The sequence below is a fragment of the Notolepis coatsorum genome (assembly GCF_963971535.1).
Source record: "Notolepis coatsorum genome assembly, chromosome: 16".
Taxonomy (NCBI): domain Eukaryota; kingdom Metazoa; phylum Chordata; class Actinopteri; order Aulopiformes; family Paralepididae; genus Notolepis; species Notolepis coatsorum.
The window spans coordinates 9,505,178-9,518,400 of NC_140180.1; the positions used below are offsets into that span (position 1 = coordinate 9,505,178).

The 13,223-nt window shown below is 46.3% G+C and overlaps 1 protein-coding gene across 1 annotated transcript in view; it reads right to left on the bottom strand.

The window, feature by feature from the left end:
- Positions 1 to 7,161: 7,161 nt before the first annotated feature.
- The window catches only part of sec24b (SEC24 homolog B, COPII coat complex component), a 100,545-nt gene continuing 94,483 nt past the window's right edge, over positions 7,162 to 13,223 (bottom strand). Inside the window, 1 exon segment of the mRNA XM_084331938.1 lies at positions 7,162 to 7,980. Within this exon segment, the coding sequence (XP_084188064.1) occupies positions 7,866 to 7,980 (115 nt within the window). The 3' untranslated portion in view covers positions 7,162 to 7,865.

Genomic DNA, 13,223 nt, shown 5'->3' on the forward strand with positions numbered 1-13,223 from the left:
TCACACTTTTTACTGTCCGTTCTATTTGATTCTTTTTAGCCAATTTTTTTAAACTGAATCAAACGGCACTTTTTAAATCGAATCTATTATTTGTACGACTGAAAAACGGTGGTTTACCTTGCTACCTCTCTATCTTTATAAAAAAAAAAATAAAAATAAAAGTATGCTCGCTTATGCCTGTATTTATTTTTTTACTGTTGTGAAGCACTTTGAACTGCAATTTCTGTATGAAAAGTGCTATAGAAAAAAAGTTATTATTATTGTGTTTCGTCCATTCACACATCTTATTTGATTTGTATTCGCTGGTGAAAAAAGCGAGTCAAGCGATATATATACATTACTTCAGGGGGGGGGTATGTTCAGGAGCTGTGTCCAAATGGCACCGCTACGCTCTCCCCCTCTCAAGTCGTTCTGCATCTGGGTCAGGTTCACGAGTTGGGCCGGTACAGGGAGGAATGCTCATCCAAATAAACCCAGCTGGGCTCCACTCACCACTCCGAGCGGAGGAGGTAGAACAGGAGGGGGAGGAGGAGGAGGAGGAGGAGGAGGAGGAGGGGGGCGTGGTGGTGGTGTTGTTGTGTGAGGCTGTGCAGGAAAGCTGAACAAACAATATCGTTTGCTCTGAACATAACGCAGCGGTGATAAAAAGGGGGGAGCTTTTGAGAGCAGAGAACACGCATTATTATGATTAGGGATGTCCGATATTATCGGCCTACTGATATTATCGGCCGATATCGGCATTAAAATGTGATATCGGAAAATATCTGTATCGGTTTTCAAAAAAAAAAATTTTTTTATTTTTTTTACATTTCTATAACCTTTATTTACCCAGGCAAGCAAGTAAGAACAAATTCTGATTTTATTTATTGTCAAAAGTATGCATAATGTTGTGGGGGGGGAACCCTGCATATATCGGTATCGGAAATTATGAGTTGGACAATATCGGTATATCGGTATCGGTAAAAAAGCCAATATCGAGCATCCCTAATTATGATACTTTAACGGAGGGTCGTTATTATTACCCAGAGGGGCTTTTGTGTTTGCCGTTACGCAAATATTGAACGTTTGGGGGAAAAATAAGAAATAAGAAAAACGGTGTGTGCGTGTGTATTTCAACACCGCGGCAGCCGGGTTTAGATTCAGATTCAGATTCCTTTATTGAGCCATTTGTGTATGGTAATTTTTGCAGCAATACAGTGTATGCATTTTCTATCTTTTTTTCACAGTAAACAACACCAACACAGACAAGAAACTAAACAGTGCAGTGGGGGATTAATCAATAAAGTACATATATATATATATATATATATATATATATATATATATATATATTATAAAGTGAAGAGTGCAGAGATTTCAGTAGAGGTCGAAGTCTTTCAAAACAAATACCGATCCGAGATGAGGACGTACTGAAGGGGGTCCACGGTGTTCCTCCATCAAAACATTCAAAATAAACCACATCACGCAGGACAAGGTGCCTCGCAGCGAGAAAGCAACGGTTTATTTAACTAGCGGGATGAAACGAGGCGCGCCAGGCGTTTCTATCCGCTTGTTCTATCCGCTTGTACACTCCGCATGTTCTCCCCCTCAAGTGACTACAAAAGCCTCTCTCTTATTTTGACTGCCGCTACTATCTGAAGTATATCCTGTCGAACAACACCCCATTGTGCGCCTTACAAGACAAAACTGTGGCGATACCCTTCTTCTTCTAGTGAAGCCAAGACTATACCCCAAAGAAGACTCTTACGAGACACGTGTGACTAGGAGATAGGACCGGGCACTCGGACGTGTGTGTGTCTCTCTCTTAGCGAGTCTTTGGCTTGCTTCCAGAGGACAAGGAAAGACGACGGGGGGGGGGGGGGGGGGGGGTAAGGTGGCCTATCTTTTAAACGATTGGCTCGAGTCGAGATTCTTGCAGCAGTCAAGTAGTCGGTAACGGAGTCGTCCCGCCCCCACGCCTCTGGATGTCGACATGGGGAAGACACAGTGTAACCGCTGAAAGGCGCAACGGGGGGAAACTGTGACCTCATGCTCGTGAAAATATCAAAGAGATTCTGTAGTAGAAGGAAGGGGTGGGGTGGGGTGAGGAAGATGGGGGGGGGGGGGGGGGGGGTGGCGGGGGCGTGTGCAGGGGTGGGCCAATAATCAGTCAAATGGTTGTTTAAATATAGCTGGCAAACAGCCCTCTGTTGTCGTTTGTCAGTGAATAGATTGTGCTTCAACACCTCGCCGACTGTGGTGAGAGTGGAGCTGGAGAGGGAGAGAGAGAGAGAGAGGGGGGAGAGAGGGAGAGAGGGGGAGAGAGAGAGAGGGAGGAGGGAAGAGGGAGAGGAGGGAAGAGGGGGAGTGAGAGGAGGAAAGACAGGGAGGGGGAAGAGAGAGAGAGGAAGAGAGAGAGGGAAGAGAGGGAGTGAGAGAGGGGGGAGAGAGTGGAGGGGGAGAGAGAGAGGGAAGAGAGGAGAGAGGAAGGAAGAGGGAGAGTGAGAGGAGGGAAGAGGGGGAGTGAGAGGAGGAAAGAGAGGGGGGGGGAAGAGAGAGAGAGGAAGAGAGAGAGGGAAGAGAGGGAGTGAGAGAGGGGGGAGAGAGTGGAGGGGGAGAGAGAGAGGGGAGAGAGGGAGGGGGGGAGAGAGAGGAGGGAAGAGAGAGAGAGAGGGGGAGAGAGAGAGAGGGAAGAGAGAGGGAGGGAGGAGGGAAGAGGGAGAGTGAGAGGAGGGAAGAGGGGGAGTGAGAGGAGGCAAGAGAGGGAGGGGGAAGAGAGAGAGAGGAAGAGAGAGAGGGAAGAGAGGGAGTGAGAGAGGGGGGAGAGAGTGGAGGGGGAGAGAGAGAGGGAAGAGAGGGAGAGGGGAGAGAGGGGAGGGAGAGAGAGAGAGAGAGGGAAGAGAGGGGGGAGAGAGAGGAGGGGGAGAGAGAGAGGGAAGAGAGGGAGAGAGGGGAGAGAGAGAGGAGGGAAGAGAGTGAGGGGGGGAGAGAGGAAGAGAGAGAGGAGGGAAGAGAGGGAGTGAGAGGAGGAAAGAGAGGGAGAGGAGGGAAGAGAGAGATGGGGAGAAAGAAGAAGAAAAAGAGGGGGGAGAGAGAGAGAAAGGGGGAGGGAGAGACAGAGGGGGGGGAGGAGGGAGAGAGACAGGGAGAGCACTGTTGGAGGGCAACATCTGGTGTCCTATGGAAGTGGTCAAATTACTTTTAGATTGGAGAAAAGTGTCAAGTATGTAACATGTAGAACAGCGGTTTGTTTTGAAGTGAAAAAGGCCTCTTTCCAGCTGGTTATGAATTTAGAGTCCCCCGCCCCCCCCCCCTCTTCTACATGTCTACCAGTGTGGACAGCCTATCATTCTGTCCAAACACCCAATGAGTTGAATAACTGAAAACAACCTAAAACACACACAACCTTCTCCTTTTTTTTTTTTTTCTTTTTGCATTCTGCCCACCGACAACATGACACGGGTGGAATATTTGAGGTCTGGGTGTAGTTCCCCTTGCAGACGGCTGCCAGGCCCATGTGGGAGCCAGACGTGTTTGTAAACGGACCGGCCACTTCCGAGCAGCGCAGCACGCTTCACTTGCTAGTTGTACATTTACAGGCAGCCATTGCTCCCCAGTACATTCTACACGCCTCACCCGTTCCGAAGTCAGTGAATACAGTCTGAGAAAGTACACAGACCCGGGGAGATCAAAGCACGAGGCGAGAATTTATTTATTTTATTTAAATACTGACTTTAATAAAGGAACACGCCAACATTTTGGGAAATTAGCTTACCGTCTTCTCCAGAGAGAGACAAGAAGATAAGATACCAGTTTCCTCTCTGTGCGTTCAGTAGAAAGCTATCTGGCTGCACGTTAGCCTAGCTTAGCACAATGAATGGAAGCGGACATGACCGGTTAGCCTAGGCATTGTCCAACTAACACCTCTCCCGAAGGCTAACCGGTCATGTCCGCTTCCATTCATTGTGCTAAGCTAGGCTAACATGCAGCCAGATAGCTTTCTACTGAACGCACAGAGAGAAAACTGGTATCCATCTTCTTGTCTCTCTCTGGAGAAGACGGTAAGCTAATTTCACAAAATGTTGGCGTGTTCCTTTAAGATGGCTCCATAAAGTAAAAAAAAAAAACGTCATGTAATTTGTGAGAATAACAAAAGGAGTGATGTTAACTCAACCGTCGTTTTAGAGATAAAGTCGGAATGCCCTTTGAAGATTACATCGTCCGTTGACGGCGTGTGGGAACTGGGAAGGTGGGTGTTTTTAACCGGGACGAGGAAATTATATTTCTCAGGGAAGCGCTTCAGTACAAATAATGATCTTAGATGAGGATGTACTGCTCCATATGGAAATTCATAACCATGATTATTTTGATTGAAATCACAATTATTAAACACGATTACTCATTGATTGGAGAACATCATAATATGATGACAACTTTGTTTCATCTTTCGTATAATATAACAGTCATACAGACCCTCATCTGCAGTTTATTTTACTCATATTTTTATATTCAGATCAAATTTGATTGCCTATATCATGCATGTCTTTCTACTATTACCCTGCCCATACCTGTACCTCCCCCTCCCCCATGCCGCTACGACACCCAAATGTCCCCAAGAGATCAATAAATTAATATCTTATCTTATCTTTCTCGACCAAAGGCGGCCTTTCGGTCATCTTCTACAAGTTAAAAAAGATGTTTCAAAATTCTGGAGAAACTGGCCGTAGCTCCTCCTCCCACTCGACACGAGCTGTAGCTCCTCCTCCCACTCGACACGAGCTGTAGCTCCTCCTCCCACTGACTCAACACGAGCTGTAGCTCCTCCTCCCACTGACTCGACACGAGCTGTAGCTCCTCCTCCCACTGACTCGACACGAGCTGTAGCTCCTCCCCCCACTCGACACGAGCTGAAACGACCGCTTGGGCTCGAGGGGCGGAGCGCACTGCTGCGAAGGAAGGGTATGCTGCATTTACAACACAAGACAAAATGAGAGCGACGCGGCATCTCGATTATCTCGTTTTCATGATCGTGATTGAAAAAACCCAATGAATTACCCTACACAGTAAAGCTTAAAATACTTTTAATCAAGAGAATTGCTCTCACTTTGTCCCAATGCAACTATATAAATGGATTTGACGAGACCTTAGTGACGGAACACTTCCACTGAATACGTATATCTGATCAGCACATGGGGTTTGTTTTCATCACGGACTAAAGAGTGGTGTGTATAAAAATACACTTCATGGGTAGAGGATGAACCAACACCAATACTGGTATCTGGGCGATACCAGGCTAAAACAGGGCATTGCCATCTAAGACTTTCCCTGATGCTAAAAATCCAGATACCAAAAGTAATGTGTCAAGAAACAACACGGTGTCGTGAGAAAATGTAAATAAAGTACTAATCGACCACAGGAAAGAAAAGTACATAATGTACGTCATGTTATAGCCATAAGTAATATATTCATGTCTTGCGTAAGTTTCGTATCGGCAAAAGTCCAAAACTGCGACTGGGAATCAAACCAACAATGATTGTGGTCCCGGCCGGGCGCGTGCTCTCGCCACTAGATGGAGCCACTCACTCACCCTGATACAAACACACACGGTTAAGATATACATTTACATTTAGTCATTTAGCTGAACGCTTTTATCCAAAGCGACTTACAAGTTCTGTACGACAAGTCAGCAGGAAGGAAGGGCACGACTCTACATCAGCGGAGTAACAATGTTCGTCAAAGAGTTGAAACCTGAGTGCTGCAGTGTTGAGTGCAGAGCAGTAGACATGAAGTTAGGGTTAACCCTTTCACTATCACACTACAGAAGGTTAACCCTTTCACTATCACACTACAGAAGGTTAACCTTTCACTACCACACTACAGAAGGTTAACCTTTCACTACCACACTACAGAAGGTTAACCTTTCATTACCACACTACATGTTAACCCTTTCACTATCACACTACAGAAGGTTAACCTTTCACTATCACACTACAGAAGGTTAACCTTTCACAACCACACTACAGAAGGTTAACCCTTTCACTACCACAGTACAGAAGGTTAACCTTTCATTACCACACTACAGAAGGTTAACCTTTCATTACCACACTACATAATGTTAACCCTTTCACTATCACACTACAGAAGGTTAACCTTTCACTACCACACTACAGAAGGTTAACCCTTTCACTACCACACTACAGAAGGTTAACCTTTTCACTACCACACTACAGAAGGTTTAACCCTTTCACTATCACACTACAGAAGGTTAACCTTTCACTACCACACTACAGAAGGTTAACCCTTTCACTACCACACTACAGAAGGTTAACCTTTTCACTACCACACTACAGAAGGTTAACCCTTTCACTACCACACTACAGAAGGTTAACCTTTCACTACCACACTACCTTCTGTATTGTGGTAATGAAAGGGTTAAGCTTAGTGATTCGATTTTCTGCATCCTGGGCACCAAGAACAATTTTAAATGTCTCAAATATTGTCTAATGACGCAAAACTAACGGTCTAAATGCACACCGACCAATAAAAGCAATGGATGAGATCGGAAATCTGTAACGTCCAATCAAACTCAAACCTCTTATTTCTCTCTCCGTACCAATCGCTAAAGTCATTACTGAATTATGAAACAAAGAATGTCATTTCATTTTTATTTAATAAGCTGGTTCATAAATTATCGCACATAAAAGATTCTTCTCAATAGTTACAAAGGGGGAAGCAACTTCAGTTAGCGCTTGGAAAAAAAAAGAAAGGGTCGTTTACAGAAGTTTCTCTTTTCCTTACTTGATCTGAACAGCAGGGGGCGCAGCGAGGGGAATGAACGGGGCTCAAATATAAGGGTTCGATCTCTCAACCGCCGTCGAGTTAGAGCCGCGACGGACCAGAAAGGGGACAGGGATTAGCATCCGCGTCGTCGGGGGGGGGGGGGTTTCGGACACGGACTCCATATACGCACTAGGCGGGAGATCCACCCGCGGCGACTCCAGAGTGCGCTCTCCCGCGTCCGCCCTGCCGCTCACCGCTCGCCGTCCGTCAGAGGTGTTAGTCCTGTTAAGAAGTAGGGGGAGGGGCGTCTATCACCAGACTAGCAGCAAAACAACGACATGATGCCGAGAAAGACAAAGACGGGAATGCTATGTTTCTACTCTCCAGTGTATTCGACTCCAGTGTATTCGAAAGGTTTTTAAAATAAACGGGGGAGGAGGGGGAATGAGAATAATAATAATAATAATAATAATAATAATAATAATAATAATAATAATAATAATAATAATAATAATAATAATAATAATAAAAGGCCGCACTAGCTACATGCGAGGCTTACAAAAACTAACTGAATCCATGGTAGCATCTTCTTGGCTTTCCTTCTTCTGGGAGATGGATTTGATGATGAGCTACACCAGGCTTCTGACAGTGGCTGAAAGACATTGGGGGGGGGGGGGGGGGACACACACACACACGACAAGCTGGTTGGACAAGAAGCTGGTTCGACTGTCCGCCTGATCCAGAGACACAACCAGTTCCTTCACATCTTCTTCATAATTCTTCTTTTGACTTCTTCCTTCGTTTCTACATCTAGCCGCGCCTTCTCTTGACCTCCACCTCTCAAAAAGGTCACGACCGACCGATGAGATCTCGGGGGGGGGGCGGTGGGGTTGTCGATCAGGAAGCGGAGGTACTAAAAATAAAAAGCCAGTCTCGAGGGCAGCGGCGTGCTTCCCACGTCGTTGGCTAGCAGTGGTTTTCGTTTTTTTGTCCTCTTTAAAATTAAAATAAAAAGGGGACAGAATCCTTCCGTCTGTCCGGTCGAGTCCGTTCTCTTTCTCCTCCGTGTGCAGGGGCCGACGTGACGTCCCTCTGGCCAAGCGGGTCTACTTGGACATCTGCTGCTGGATGTGCTTGAGGAACTCTGGGTAAGAGGAGGCTGCTTCTGCCCGGTCCTCCACCAGGTGCTGGATGAAGGTGGTCTTCGCTGAAGCATCGTCCCTATGAAGACAGAAAGCGCACAATCTTAGGTTAAAACTAAGGCCGTCAATCGATTAAAATATTGAATCTGATTAATCGCATGATTGTCCATAGTTAACTCGCGATTAATCGCAAATGAATGGCATATTTCTTATCCGTTCTAAATCTACCTTAAGCGGATCTTTTTCAAGTTTTAATACTCTTATCAACATGAGACTCAACACCTGCTTGCTTTATGCAGCCATTTAACACAAAAGGATGACCCGCATGCATTGCAAATTTGCATCAAATTTCAAAACAGAGTGATGCACAAAATAACTTAATTGTGTGTTGACTCGTTACATTTTGACAGCCTTAGTTAAAAACGCAGCGGTTATCAACCTATTGGATACTAGGGATGGACTCGAGTAATATGTTTTCCCAGATCGAGTACTGGCATGATTTGCTCTAGTAGCGCCCGAGTAATCGTTTAGTGAAATCCGTCTTTAGAACGCCATCTTAAAGCACATGGCGGCAGCAATAACGAAATATTTCACAGAATCACACAGGTGTTACATGACACAAAGTGGGCGACATGTTGTTTGGCACAATTTGGAAAATGCACGTTTTTAAAAAAAAATCTTTTAGATAACGCTAAGCTAGCTTTCAATGCAACAACGTTTTTGTGATATGCTGTTTTATTAAATGTATTTTTCCTTTATTTAAACCAGGCCGGTCAATTAAGAACAAATTCTTATTTACAACGACGGCCTGGTGAGAGGACGAAAGGACCTCTCGAAGGGTAACGGGGACAGGGGACGAAGAAATTAAATACATGACAGACATAAGGAAAATTATTTAAACAAACAACCAAATAAAATAACATGGTATGTACAGTAATACATGAAGCAGAACAGACAAAGTACAGTTAAAAGGCTGGGTGACAGTTGCAGGTGTAAACAACTCTGAGATGAGAGTCCTTAAAAGTACAGGGGGGATCAATCTGTCTTTTGCATCTCGTTCCAACTGCTGGGAGCAGAGAACTGGAAGGAGGATTGACCAAAGGATGCGTTAAACACGGGGAACTTCTAGCGAGACATGGTGAGCATCTCTGGTTATGTTAAAACACAGTGGTTATCAACCTATTGGATACCAGGCTACTGTAAAGAAAACAAGGCATCCTGTGCACATGTGAAAACCTGGGGGCTGCTAAGCGTCTCTCCAGAGCTGTTCTCACGGCGCCTGACGTCTAGAAGAACTGGATCCGACGGCCAGACGCAGCTATTCTCAGACGAGCCAAAAAATGCGCTCGGCTCAGGAAATCTGGGATCGTCGATCCACCCTTGGATCCATACAGTTGCGATTTGGAGGATCAAGGGTTTGAGATGGCTCAACTACAACTCATTCCATTAGTATACCTGCATTATAATCCTTCTATATATGTACTTATACAGCTGCATATAACTCTGCATGATAGCATGTACACATTAATGCTGTGTATACGTATAGATATATTTATTCTTACAGTATATAGATCTATCCACATCTGTCTGTACATACCTGCATGTAATCCTTTTTATATATATATCCCTTACCTACTCTTACTAGTTACGCTGAGAGAGACCCTCGCTCCAGAACAGAGGGAGGAAGAGAGAGAGAGACCCTCGCTCCAGAACAGAGGGAGGAAGAGAGAGAGAGACTCTCGCTCCAGAACAGAGGGAGGAAGAGAGAGAGAGACCCTCGCTCCAGAACAGAGGGAGGAAGAGAGAGAGAGACCCTCGCTCCAGAACAGAGGGAGGAAGAGAGACTCTCGCTCCAGAACAGAGGGAGGAAGAGAGACTCTCGCTCCAGAACAGAGGGAGGAAGAGAGACTCTCGCTCCAGAACAGAGGGAGGAAGAGAGAGAGAGACTCTCGCTCCAGAACAGAGGGAGGAAGAGAGACTCTCTCTCCAGAACAGAGGGAGGAAGAGAGAGAGAGACCCTCACTCCAGAACAGAGGGAGGAAGAGAGACTCTCTCTCCAGAACAGAGGGAGGAAGAGAGAGAGAGACTCTCGCTCCAGAACAGAGGGAGGAAGAGAGACTCTCGCTCCAGAACAGAGGGAGGAAGAGAGAGAGAGACTCTCGCTCCAGAACAGAGGGAGGAAGAGAGACTCTCGCTCCAGAACAGAGGGAGGAAGAGAGAAAGACTCTCGCTCCAGAACAGAGGGAGGAAGAGAGAGAGACCCTCGCTCCAGAACAGAGGGAGGAAGAGAGAGAGAGACCCTCGCTCCAGAACAGAGGGAGGAAGAGAGAGAGAGACCCTCGCTCCAGAACAGAGGGAGGAAGAGAGAGAGAGACTCTCGCTCCAGAACAGAGGGAGGAAGAGAGAGAGAGACCCTCGCTCCAGAACAGAGGGAGGAAGAGAGAGAGACCCTCGCTCCAGAACAGAGGGAGGAAGAGAGACTCTCGCTCCAGAACAGAGGGAGGAAGAGAGACTCTCGCTCCAGAACAGAGGGAGGAAGAGAGACTCTCGCTCCAGAACAGAGGGAGGAAGAGAGAGAGAGACTCTCGCTCCAGAACAGAGGGAGGAAGAGAGAGACCCTCGCTCCAGAACAGAGGGAGGAAGAGAGAGAGAGACCCTCGCTCCAGAACAGAGGGAGGAAGAGAGAAAAAGACCCTCGCTCCAGAACAGAGGGAGGAAGAGAGAGAGACTCTCGCTCCAGAACAGAGGGAGGAAGAGAGAGAGAGACTGTCGCTCCAGAACAGAGGGAGGAAGAGAGAGAGAGACCCTCGCTCCAGAACAGAGGGAGGAAGAGAGACTCTCGCTCCAGAACAGAGGGAGGAAGAGAGAGAGAGACCCTCGCTCCAGAACAGAGGGAGGAAGAGAGAGAGAGACCCTCGCTCCAGAACAGAGGGAGGAAGAGAGAGAGAGACTCTCGCTCCAGAACAGAGGGAGGAAGAGAGAGAGACTATCGCTCCAGAACAGAGGGAGGACGAGAGAGAGACTCTCGCTCCAGAACAGAGGGAGGAAGAGAGAGAGAGACCCTCACTCCAGAACAGAGGGAGGAAGAGAGACCCTCACTCCAGAACAGAGGGAGGAAGAGAGACCCTCACTCCAGAACAGAGGGAGGAAGAGAGAGAGAGACTCTCGCTCCAGAACAGAGGGAGGAAGAGAGAGAGAGACCCTCGCTCCAGAACAGAGGGAGGAAGAGAGAGAGAGACCCTCGCTCCAGAACAGAGGGAGGAAGAGAGAGAGAGAGACTCTCGCTCCAGAACAGAGGGAGGAAGAGAGAGAGACTCTCGCTTCAGAACAGAGGGAGGAAGAGAGAGAGACTCTCGCTCCAGAACAGAGGGAGGAAGAGAGAGAGAGACCCTCGCTCCAGAACAGAGGGAGGAAGAGAGAGAGAGACCCTCGCTCCAGAACAGAGGGAGGAAGAGAGAGAGAGACCCTCGCTCCAGAACAGAGGGAGGAAGAGAGAGAGAGACCCTCGCTCCAGAACAGAGGGAGGAAGAGAGAGAGAGACCCTCGCTCCAGAACAGAGGGAGGAAGAGAGAGAGAGACCCTCGCTCCAGAACAGAGGGAGGAAGAGAGAGAGAGACCCTCGCTCCAGAACAGAGGGAGGAAGAGAGAGAGAGGGGCGCTGGATGACTCGTGAGCGTGTTTCTTAGAAGGTCAACGGAGCCAGCATTACCATCAGTCATATAGAACACATTTGGAGGAGGAGGAGGAGGGGGGGGGGGGGGGGGGGGGAGTATCCATGCATTGTTTGTTTTGCTTTGTACGGGTGGCCCCCAGTAGGAACTGAACCCAGTTCACCCAGTTGAATTGTTTGAATGTTTACTAGGGGTGCACGATATTGATTTTTTGACCCCAATATCGATAACTTTATGCTCCTCAAGGTCGATACCGATAACCGATATATATATATATATATATATATATATATATTTATTGTATTATAAATATTTATTTTTATGTATATTCCTGTAGTTTTGACCTAACCAGATTTATCATGACATGAGCGTTACTACTATGAACAAAACAAAGCCAAGAGAACAGTTTTGACTCTTCAAATAAAGTGACTATATTTATTTTTCCAAATAAATATAATTTGAGTCAATCACAAAATTCACAATCCGTCAATGTCAATGTGTTTCCCTGAACAATGAGTGAACTAAAAACCAACAGGTATTGTGCTTTGTCAGTAGGGATGGGTACCGTTCACATTTGAACCGATACGGTACCGGTACCTGTGAATCGATACCGGTACGGTCCCAACGGTACCTTTTTTCTGTACTTTAGTCTCTAAAAATGTTATCTACCTACCTCAGTTGTAAAAAAAAAAATTTAAAAAAATCCAAACTTCAAATAACCACATTTTCAACCGTTTTCGGCTTGTCATTCGCCCCGACTGCTTTGTTATTGAATCAAGTCAAATCCTAAGTAAGCATATGTTGTGCGTGTGAACGTTGACATGAAAAGAAAAAAGTAAAAAAATAAATAAAAATATTTTTTTAATTATCGGAGCTATCAATACTTTTATCGGGATGACGTCATAATTGCTGATATCGACCCGATAATTATCGTGCATCCCTAATGTTTACGTACACGGGACGCGTCTCTACGTGTAGCTTGGGACAGCATTGTTTTAAGGTAAATGGACCGTATTTATAGAACAGCTTTTATCCAAAGCGCTTTCACAACTTATGCCTCTCACATTCACACGCCGACCCGCTCGTCAGGGAGCAGTCAAGGGGTTAAGTGCAGGGCTGTACACTGCGAGCATCTCGTCGCAAATTGCCCCCTAATCTGGCCGGTGCGAGTGGAAAATATCATCTGAGGGCAAGCTTGCGAGTAGTGATTGCAACCCTTCATTCGCATTTCACTCCCTAAATTAATCCATACAAATTGGATAAAACATTAGCCTACAACCAGGGCATAATGTTGCGGTTGTAATTTCATTAGACAGACCAGCGCGGACCTTTAATAACATGCAATTTGATTGACACGAGCAATGGGCTAACGTTAGCTGCTATCCACGGTATCCATTAGGATTATGCTAAGCTAACTAGCGTTAGCTGCTGCTAACCCTGGACACCAGTCAAAGCGGACTCCACAACACTAGTTCCATTCGGGAGGAAAGGGGGTGGGTTATATTGACAACGCTTGACAACAGAAGTTTAAACATAACTTCATATTTATTGGTTATTCGTTTCCGTTACTGTATATCATCCACTTTCCATCTCCGTCTGTTAAACGCTTCCTGTTTACATTCGAGTGTGACGTCATCACATACGGCAGCTT